Source organism: Diadema antillarum, unplaced genomic scaffold (genome assembly GCF_040938485.1).
Source record: "Diadema antillarum isolate AM-2024a unplaced genomic scaffold, OU_Dant_1.0 scf00000019, whole genome shotgun sequence".
In the NCBI taxonomy this organism is placed as follows: Eukaryota; Metazoa; Echinodermata; class Echinoidea; order Diadematoida; family Diadematidae; genus Diadema; species Diadema antillarum.
In genome coordinates, this window is record NW_027270908.1 from 2,885,524 (window position 1) to 2,896,894 (window position 11,371).

At 37.0% G+C, this 11,371-nt stretch overlaps 1 protein-coding gene across 1 annotated transcript; it reads left to right on the forward strand.

Annotated features, from left to right (window-relative positions):
• Positions 1-332: 332 nt before the first annotated feature.
• Positions 333-10,856, forward strand: LOC139728350 (uncharacterized). The gene is made up of 3 exons (XM_071639298.1): positions 333-410; positions 9,437-9,646; positions 10,716-10,856. The coding sequence occupies exons 1-3, from the start codon at positions 333-335 to the stop codon at positions 10,740-10,742; spliced, it is 315 nt and encodes a 104-aa protein (XP_071495399.1). The 3' UTR covers positions 10,743-10,856.
• Positions 10,857-11,371: the final 515 nt, after the last annotated feature.

Sequence of the window (11,371 nt, forward strand, 5' to 3'; positions counted from 1 at the left end):
AGAAATTACGTTTCATTACCGGCAATATTCTTCCCTATTTTGTGCAGACACGTTCACTTGCCAGTGTGAGGCCCACAAAATCAGACCGACAGTAGTATAGTGTTCACATATTGTTCGTCAGAGCGTGCTGCGGTTGCTACGCGAAAAGCGACCCGGAACTCCGGGCGAGGAGTTATTTGTGTGTGTGTATACAACCGCTACGCTGCATTCCGACTTCCGTGTTTGTCGTGGTAAATATAGACTCTAAACGTGCAACGCAAAGCCACCCACCTGGTATCATCCGAGGACATTTTGATATCTGTCTAACAGGTTGTTTATCATCTCCGGAAATCATGGCCAATCTTCACTGGGAAGCTGTTCGCAGACAGAAATTCATCGATAGGAAACACGAAGCTCTTCAGAGACAGGAGGTAGGTGTGACAGCCGACACTCGGTGTTAAAGCCAAGGTGGCAAGGGACTGTACAGTGTACTGGTTGAGGTGGGGATTCATGTTTTGAACATTCCTAAGTGAGATAATGAGCAATCTCTTATGAAATATGAAAGAGCATGTAATTTTAAGAAGGATTCAACATTTATTTGATGAAAATTGGTTTTCAAATGGCTGAGATATCCCAAAAAAAAGTGATGGTAATAAAAAGGCGACAGGCCACACCTTTTTAAGGATCTGTTTGTTTCACCTTGTTTTTGGATATCTCAGCCATTTCGAAACCGATTTTCATCAAATAAACTTTTGATACCCCTTAGAATTGCATGCTCTTTGACATCTCATAGAGTGAATTCTGAATATCTCGCAAAACATTAAAAAGCTAAATCCTCGCCTCAACCAGAACTGTACAGACTGATTTTTTTATCTTAAAGGGTGTGTACAGTGTACACACCCTTTAAGTGCTGAGTGATACTCTATCCAGAGTTTTTCAGCGTATTCATCCAGATCCAGATCCAGAAAAATCAGTCTGTAAAATTCATTTATCGTCGGGGATATGCTCCATGGAGACTAGACTCTATACCTGGCTCTTTCAAAGTAAAAAAAAAAAGGAAAAAAAGTCATATAAAACTCCTCCGAACGGACATTTTTTTTTTCCAGTGAAGTGGCAGCATAACTCGGTCAGAAAGTCTAGTAAATATAGGGCATTGTAATGCTTTATTTTGCACTGCCATCCCATGACCATTCCATGGCCCATGGATGTTTTTTTACCCCAACTGGATTATCTGGTATTATAATCAGAATGTAATGCACTTGTTGTAAACATTGTCATTCAATCATTGCATTAACTACTCTGAATGAAGAGTCTGATTCTTTGTCAATGATGGTATCAGTTCAATGTTTGGTGTCATATTTCTTGACTGTGAAATGGGAATTTGCTATTTAGGTACATACTGTACATGTGCAACCATACTGCATACATAGAATTCTAAGATATCAAAGTTGTTTTTTTTTTTTTCTTGTATAAAGTTGTACCTTGGTAGAATAATGACAATAAGATAAGAAGAAGAATGAAACAAATACAACAACTGCTCATCTGTGCCTTCCCATCAAAGATATGATAGAAAGTTCTTACAAATGAAAGGGTGTGCAATTTATCGACGCTGGGGCGACAAGACCTCGTAGATCGACGAAATGTCAAATGGTCAGGAGAGCAAATAAACATGGCAGCCAAAGCACTGCATCAAATGGGAGAGCCTTTCCTTTCACATGCCGTGGTGGCCTCATTTTTGGGGTAGGACAGCTAGGATTTGGACAGGACATCACTTAACTGATTATCTGACCATTAATAAAAAAAAGTCATTTTCACCAAAATTTCAGATACAAGGTCGTGTCGCCCTAGCGACGTTATGTAGTGTAAAGTTCATGTGGTGGATTGGTATTGGCCTGACTTTTATCACAAATCCAAATTATCAAACTTCTGTGGACAAAGTGATATTTTCAGTGCAGAAAATAGACTCCCCCCCCAATTGACTGCATGTAGAATATGGGCAATTCCGTATGGGAAGGGCAAAAACAGCAAAATTCAAAGTTAAGTGAATGCTCAGAAATTTCAGTTTCCCGTACAGATGGATTGTTGTATTTACAGAAACAAAAAACCCTTTTCCAATAACTTTCCTCGTTTTTGTTGTACACACTTTTAAAGTTGGAAGACTATTTATTGTATTTATCTAAAATTTTACAGTATTAAATGAAAATTTAAAATGAAACAACTTAAATACCTCTCTGCTTTATCCATACTTCCACATCTTTCTTCCTATGCTTCAACAATCACCTGTAATGAAGCATTCAGTCACTCTCATTATGATATTTTTTGGAGAAAGTTTCAAAATCTACTGACAAATTGACGTAATTCCGTTACCATAAAATTGAAAAAAGTTTTCTCCTGAACAAACTAATCACTGATTTTTTCTCCCCTTGTAAATTTTTTCTCTACATGTGACTCCCTGAAAAGTCACAAAACATTTTGTGAAATATCTCCTTCAGTTCTTCTGTAATTGTGGTAACGGAATTACATGGTAACGGAATTACACGCACATCTAATATGGAAGAGAATGACATATATAATCCTACTTTCGTGCCAATATGTATGTGAACTGTTCATGAAATAGCTTCAGGGCATTATCATTGAGCTTAACAGTGTTAGTGATTGGCATTAAAGGAGTGAAACTGTATGGTATGATACACTGACATGACTCAGCATACAGTGTAGCTGGATGCCTCTGACAGTGAGTCCTGACATCAGGGTACATGCTTGACAAAACTTCTTGTGCTGAAAGTCTCCTCCCTTCTTTCACCTTTTCTCATGTACAAGAACTTCATGTGTACATGGAGACTGTGCTAACTGATAATTTTATAAGGTTTGCTACAGATACTCATTCTCAAATGATCAAAATCATACTGAATTCTGAGATATCAATGTATATTTTCTTGCTAAAAAGTCTCATGGTTTCATACAAAATCTAAGTATAGTGATGAGGGACTACTGAACGGGTGTGATGCAGCATAAATTGAACAAAGGTTAGGAAGAAGAGGAAGGACATAAAATTTCTTTAAAAGGAAAAGAGAGCACTGCTACTGACAGAGAGAAATGAACAGGATAATTTTTGTGAGCAAAGATTAAGAATTTAAGAGAAGGATCATGCACAATGTGATAGAAGTCATTACTTGACACGGGATGCCCACTGAATGTGACACCTTTGATCTTTCTGTATGCTAAAGGCTTTATTATCACAAAGTCGATAGTCTGACCTTTTATTGAACATGTCCTGTTTTCATCCTCAAGTCCTTTATCTTTAATGGTAAGTGTATGACTATGACCTTCTTTCATCTGTTTCTTAGATCTTTCCTCAACAGAGACATGTATTTTGATTTTCATGCCCATTTGATACAGAGCATCTGCTACCCTTTGAAATTTGTTCTTTAATCCTTTCTTTTTAGAAGGAATAAAGACAAAAACACCATTTGTGATGAGCATTTACCCAGTCAGTAATTGTGATACAGCTCTAAAATGTAACATTTAGGCCTGAGACTTTCCCGTCCTAAGAAGATTTTAAATATTAAAGTCAATGGGCTTCTACTTCTACCTTTACTCTTCATGTTACCATTTGCTGTACAATCCAGTTTCCTTTCATACAAGTGCCATTACAGTGTATTTTATAATTTGCTTTCAGGCAGTCAAAATACAACTTACTGCAAAAGAGAAGATGCACACTTCTTGTGAATAGATTTATGGCAACACTCAGGATGAGAAAATAGACAAAGTCAAAGAAGAAAGACAGAGACAGGATACTTGTAGGAAATTTATAGGCCTGGTCATGATTATTTTTCTGAAGACGTCATTTGGAAATTTTGTGTGGTCAGAAGTAAATACTAACATTATTCACAGGTTGATTAATCTAACTCTAACACAGTGAGCTGCAGATGGATAAAAGAGGCCCTCTTATCTTTCTATGAAATACATTGTAACAGAATTTGGTGGACTCTAATGGTTGTAAAAGTTGTAGTTTGTTAAAGTTATTTTGCTGTTTTCTATTTCCTTTTAGTTTCGTTCATTTTATTTTGGTGGGCTTAAGTAGGACTTACACTGTAAGGGAATTATCAAATTATGCACTACATTATATACCAGGGGGCAACTTCAGCTAATTAGTAAAATGTCACAAGTTTTTAGTGATTAATATATGCCACAACACTAGATAATAATGATTAAGCACTGGTGCAGTACCATAATCATATTAGAACATTTTCTTGTCTATTTATGATTGAATTGTATTGTAATTTGTTATATTTGTCATTGAACCACAACTGCATCTTTTCACTTAACAAATTAAAAGTTTCAAGCATCTTTAGTGTTCATCCTTAATATTAAACATTGTGTTCAATGATGGGGCTGCACACTGTGCTCTTGCACTGTAAATTGGCACTGTCTGATTTAGATTTAAATTCAGTGTCAATCCGGACAGTTTTTTATTATTTTCTTATGCATGTGCACATAATATTTATGGACAATACTTGTAAGTAATTCACACATATTGTCAATTATTGGCATATTTAGGAAGAAGAAAACAGAGAAATCTGTCTTGCATGATATCAACATAAGAAATACAAGAAAATTTGAGTATTGTTGACAGGATTTATAGAATTGTACTTGTGTAGGGCTATTCTAGCGTAATTCCGTTACCATGTGTCTTAGATGTCATTTACCTGCAGAGTGTGAAATTCTTAACTTGAAAGTAGACAAATTTTGATGGATGTGGTACTTAGAAGTTACGAGATCCTGATTGACATAGTTACGACTTCAAATCACGATCGTTAGCCTGAACATTTTATGTTTTTTGACAATAAAAACTCATTTGGCACCTATACACTTGTACCAGTTCAAGGTCAAAGGCTAGAGAGTACTTATTTAGTGGTTATATTATAGCTAAAGGCATACACAATCTCTATCAAGACATTTCAGAATACACGAGTACCAAGAATGTGTATTTTTTCCAGTGTATTTCAGAAGGCGTAATTCCGTTACCATTTGTGTAATTCCGTTACCACTGACTTTATAGGGAAAAAGCCTGCTGCTTTGAAAATGTGAAGAAATATTTGAAAAACAATACAACTGAATTGAAGTCAACACAATCAAAGATGAAATCAGACAACAACCTACAGTGTATGTGTTATAGATTTCAGAGAAACAAGTCCCAAAGTCAGAGTTGAAGTTGTGACTAAATTTTCTGGTAATTCCGTTACCATCGCACATAGACCTCCTTTGTAACCAACCAAGTGAGAACATTTAACAAATTTGTATTTGGGGTGACAGTGTGAGTACCTCTGCATCTTTTAAATGTATCAAGAGAAGGCAAAGTAATCAATCCTGTATACAGGGTGAAAGAATATGAGCCAAAATTCTCTGATTTGTAATTCCGTTACCGCGGAATTGCCCATATAAGTGTGCAGATATCAGAATCTACATGTATTTCAGACATATTATGTGCAAAATCTGATAAGAGCTGCCTATAATGTAATTGTGATATTTTTTTTTTTTTTTTTTTTTTTTGGTAGTGTTGGAGTCCTGGTCTTTCCAGTTGTGTAGGCCATTTTGGCTGAAAGAAAAAGCAGTTTTTTTCCCAAACCACTTGTTGTGCTGTAGACCTTCAATAGCTGATGGGATGTGGAATTGAATAGACAATTGAATATCAAATCTTTCCCTTTGTTATCATTGCATGATGCCTTTCAACAGGAAGAAGGTTAATTTTTGTCCACACATAACACATACCACTGTAATGGTAAACTGGTTACTGACAAAGATAATTATTTTCTGCCATCATATCTCACTTCCCTAAGTTGTGTATGTATACCTGGGGGTTTTCATGATATTTTGTGTGTATTGGGGGGGGGGGGGGGAATTGGGGTCAGAAAGTGCAATTATTTCATGGCCTTGTCCATGCTCTCTCCAAACACACAGTAATTCATGCCACACTGATATGAATCAAACAGTTGTACTTAATGTAGGAACAGTCACCTCTTTGAATTGTTGTGTGAGCTTTTTGTTTTGTTTTGTTAGCTTTTTAGAAGTTCACTGTAAACAACTGGTATGACATACGTTGCAAGACTATTTGAATTCATGAGATAATTCATTTTTTCTTCTTTCCCAGTCTGTTACATTCAAATCCAAATGTGTACACTGTACCTGGATTTGTACACTAATCCAAGGGGGGGGGGGGGGGGGGGGAGGGACATTTTTCCAGTTGCTCCAATACTTACATGTAGAATACTGTAGGCTAAGTGTAGTATACATGTAAATGCGGTTTTCCTCTTGCTGAGAGAGCATAGTTTCTGTGAGCACAATGAGCTACAGCATCCCAATTTCTCTAGCTGTGGGATGGAGACAATACACTTCATGTTGTCATGACAACATCTGCTTTGCAGAGGATGCAAGCATGCATCGGTGAGACAGGTGCTGTGTACTGAGGGTAGGATCATAAACCTGTACATCATCATTCCTTGGGCAGGTGTATTGAAATTGATTGATTGTGGTTGATATAGTATGAGTGTATGTACAGTGTACATATATGTCACAATAAAATTTCACTTGTAAACACATAAAATCAGAAACTTTCATTACTGCTATTGAATTACTCTTGGGAAAGAGAGAGTATTGTAAATTTCTTATATTTCAGGTACTATCGAAACAAAGTTCAGGTATAAAGTAGCAAAAGCCATTTTTGGTGATCGAAAAAAAAAATGGATGTACAATTTGTATACGTACAATTGTTCTTCAACAGCAAATTATCTGAAAAAGAAACAACTGAAGGAACAAATTGAGTTAAACACCGTCTTGTCTTCAAGACGTGCAGTGTACTGAAAGTATAAACTACACTCTCTCACACAACTCACACAATCTCTATAACATTATGTTACATACACTGTACTTTCTTCCTCTTCCCAAGTACCGGGAAAACAGTCATAAAACGCTGTTGGTTTGGATGCTTTAGACATAGAGTGATGATAGATACTGACTAGATTCTGAGTGAATGGTGTGTTGAGGTGTGTCATTAAATGTTGTTGTAGCAGCCTGAAATTTATGCACGGACTTTTGTTGACTTCCAAATGTCAGTCCAGAGCATGATTTACCTATTATCGCAGTAGAGATGTACAGTTTTTAAAGATAGATCTGCATTTATATATCTACTGCATGAGGGATACTGGTTATCTTATTTTCCGTAGCGCTGCCAGGGCAGCAGACGTGACATGTAAAGTCAAACTGCTATTCACATTGGACATGTTTGTTACATTTTGCAACATGACACAAAAATCAATAAACCACATCACATTGTCTTGTAGGGAATGCAAGGTGAAATAAACTAACCACAAAGATGTTTGGTACATAGGGAGATCGAGAGAGACAGCAAAACACACAACTGTCATGCAGCTCGGTCAATACAAGTCTAGTCTACTGTCAAGTCTAAAAGTGTTGTTTTTTTTTCTGTTGAAGTGATATTTATGATAGTGAAAACAGCTGACATGTACATTGAAAAAAATGTAGTGTTTTGGGTGGCATCCTCTTCACATGGTTCTAAAGATTGTCTACAGATTGACAGACCCTCATGGGTGTTGTAATAATGTAGTTGTGTTCAGTAAGCTTGTCATTACAGTGTACCAACTGCTTACAATCCGTTTAAAACTTTCTTGGACTGCCTTGATCGGAATTCTCAGAATTGCAACTTAACATCCTGCTGTTTATTCAAAGTCTGTCTTATTCAAAGTCTTAGTACATTCAAACCAATGAATGAGTCTGTCTTGCAGTATGTTAATTGCATTTTAAGACCATCAATTGAAACAAAGTTCTTATAAAACTTTTGAAAAAAATGCATTTACAGCATATACATGTACATACATATGTTTCACAAACAGAGCAAATTATGGTCATTTAGGGGTAATGTTCAACCTGATCCAGCATTGAACTGAGTACCCTGAGAAGGGAAAAGGGCTGTGTGATTCCAGTTATTGATGTTGAGTGCATTTATTGTGGCTGACATTTGGCACTGTACTATTTTGACTTAGAATCAACTGCTACCTTCAGTGTACTGTGGTGGCAAACTGTAGAATTCTTGCCTGGTTAGATGCTGTATACCTGTTCCTTCACACATATTATAGTATGTAATGAGTGCATGCTGCATTAGCCAAGAAAATTAGCAACCACTTAGGTTGTATGGTATCTGTCACAATTAAGGTCTTTGCCAACTGCCAGTCTGTAATAAGAAGATCCCCCTCTAAGCCAGAAAGAATCCTTGAATAGGGTGAGTCTCCCCGCTGGTCAGTGGGGGCCCTATTCAGCTGGACCGACCAATTCAGCTGGACTATTGGAGATAGGACATGATGCTCTGGGCTGGATGGTTCATCTGGTACGGACAAAAGATGTGGCTTGCATTATTCATCAAAGCGTGTTGAAAGCCTTGCATAGAATTTGTTTCCCTTTGTGCAGCCATGAGAAAGGCGTACTGATGATACCCATTGTTATCAAATCCCATGGAATGTAAAGAGATCAACTCACCTCTGGAATCGAATCTTTTCTTGACTCTGTTATCAGCTTAAATAGTATTTGCCCACCATCTGGAGTCCAGTTTACCAACACATTCATACTAAAATGTGCAATATTTCCTTCATGTCTTTACAATGAAGACTTTTCCGAACAACCAGAAAACCAGCTTGAGGTTCACCTAATGTAATTACACCAAATTGTATTCCAGTTCTCGATCCTCACTACACCTATTGGTGTCTTTAGCATGAAGTTTAAACATAATTTTATGCTGAAAGATTCCCATGCATAGATGAAACTTCTTTGACACTGTGAGGGATACAAAATCTTGAGGCACACCAAGGTACTATAATTCTAATAAGTAAAATGTTCATTAAATGCTTGTGTCATCCAACTGCATCATGTTTGCAAAAATGGATAGACCCATGTTTGTTCTTCACTCATGAGACTGTTTATTAATTCTTTCTTATTTTGAGAAATTATGATCTAAGCTGTTTCTACCATGTGGAGGTCAGTTTAGACTGAGACTTTGAAAATGACAAACAATGAACAATATGGAACATATTTGAGTGAGTGTTTTTGTGGAACATTGGAATGTCCAGCAACTCTGAACTTGAACTGCTTTCATTTAAACATGCCCCTCTAACATACAATGTACATTTACATGTGAAAGAACTGGTGCAGGCAGATCATGACAATTGATGATAATTTGCTGAATACTGCTACTCACTTCAAAGTGATCAGGTTTGAAAAACTTTTTTAATATATATATATTTTTTAAGTGATGGAGTACTAATTTTTTACGATAATGAACACAGATGTGCTTCTTTTGTTTATCACCCAATCCTTGGTGTGAATTTCTCGTATCTTGATAAATAATGCTGAATTTCATTTCTACTTTTGTTTTTGTGCTGAAACACAGGAGCAGAGGAAGGAGCTGGCCGAGAAGAACCAGCAGCAGCTTGCCGACATGGGGGAGAAGGGGAGCCAGTCCGCATCCTACATCAAACAGGTGATGGAGTACTCCCACGGGGCCACACCCTGCAACCACCTGTCCATGGATGAGAGGAGGAGGTTGGAACACCAGGAGATCCTCAAGGAACACTTTCACAAGACCAGGTTACGATACAACGTGAGTCACCTGACAGAGTCACATGACATTGTCACAAGTCCCCAATTTGTGAAACTTTCTCAAATTCTCAAATTTCACAAAGAGCCAATTAAGATTCGCAAAAGTAAAATGCCTGCAAGTTTTTGTCCACACAATGCATTGAATGTTAGTACATTTAATATACTGGTACTTTTTTTTTTTTTCCACAGTCTGCAATTTGTGAAAGTTTCATGGAGCCAAAAAGACCATCAGCTCCAGTTTGTGAAAGTAAATTTGATGCCACAAATGTTTCTGGTTTTACAGTATGACTCCACCCCTGGAGGATGCTGAAGATATGCTTTTTTTGTTATCCATCTTCCTTATTTGATTTGAGAATGAAACCTTCATTTAGTATTTACACTACATGATGCAGGTATACAGCTATGTGAAGTGAAGGTGTGCCTTGTCAAATTTTAGGCAAATCTGTCAAGGCCAAGGGTCATTGAACTTTGGCAAAGGTGTCAATCTCAGCCATAGCTTCCACTGTGAAAATTCAGTGATGATATTTATTGGGAATGATGAACAGAAAATGAATTTGGAAATATTTTGCTTTGTCGAAGCAGGATCAAAGATCAATCACCTTGAGATCAACATAAAGCAGTCAGGATGAATAATTCTCAACCAAAAGAAAATGTACAGCGGAGGGCCATACATTGTGACATAATGTAGGCCTATACAATAAATATGGTGTATACAGTCAACCTTGCCTATAAAGTCAGATCTATTTGGACTGAAGAAATAGCTTTGACTTATTCGACTTATAAATCAATAGAATATAGACAGAAGAGGACTTGAAAAGACCTTTGACTTAGGCGATTATTCGACTTATGCGAGGTCGACTTAAGCAAGGTTGCCTGTACTTTAATTGTACAATTGTCTGAGATGGACACATCCCAGTCTCCTGAGCCCTATGTTACATTGTGAGATTTTGTCACAGTGTGTCTCGATCATTTTCAACGGATCTTTTCTTATAACCTTATTTGCCTTTTGTCACATTAAATTGTTCAATGCCTGATGCAATTTCTATCAACCGTTGTATTTCCCTTCTTAGGATGTGGACTGTGCCCAGCAGTGGTAGGCAGCCAAGACTCATTGTTACCGTGGAAACCGCATCTGGTGTGCTAGAGTCAACTGTCCGAGGCTGCCTATAAGAAAGCTTATCAAGAGTGCAACTTAAAAATATGCTTTGCCTGCAACTGATGTATCCACATTCATACATTATGCAATTTGAAAATCACAGGTATAGGTTGAGGAACTAACATTTAGCAAGGGAGGAGAAAAGTAGATTCAGCTTTATTCTGTCACGTTTATAACGTTTCCCGTGTAGACCTGTAAGGTACCAAGCAAAATAGCAATGCTGTGTTCTCATTTTGGCAAGCTTCGCTTCAATTTTTATATGTGCATCTAAATTTTGAGTGGAAGCAAACAAATATTATAAATGTGCACTCGTATGCAATAAGCACATAATTTGTTTTATTTTGTCTTTTTTTGTGCATGTGAATGTGTAGTACTTCTTACATTTTGATGATGTGAACAGATTGTGTTCCAGTGCATTCACATGATGCAATTTGTGCAATTTCGGGGATCCTGTTCTTGAATAAATATAGCATCACTGAGGTTGATGTGGGTATGGCGTGAAACATGACTACTAATAGAGGAAATAAAAGTGTTACGTTATAGACAACTGTACGTTAATGCGTCCTTTTG

Bases quoted from the DNA above. Each gene is read 5' to 3' on its own strand.
- LOC139728350 (XM_071639298.1), top strand. From the start codon at position 333: ATGGCCAATCTTCACTGGGAAGCTGTTCGCAGACAGAAATTCATCGAT. The intron at 411-9,436 runs GTAGGTGTGACA...GCTGAAACACAG, and splicing joins AAGCTCTTCAGAGACAGGAG to GAGCAGAGGAAGGAGCTGGC. The intron at 9,647-10,715 runs GTGAGTCACCTG...TTCCCTTCTTAG, and splicing joins AGACCAGGTTACGATACAAC to GATGTGGACTGTGCCCAGCA.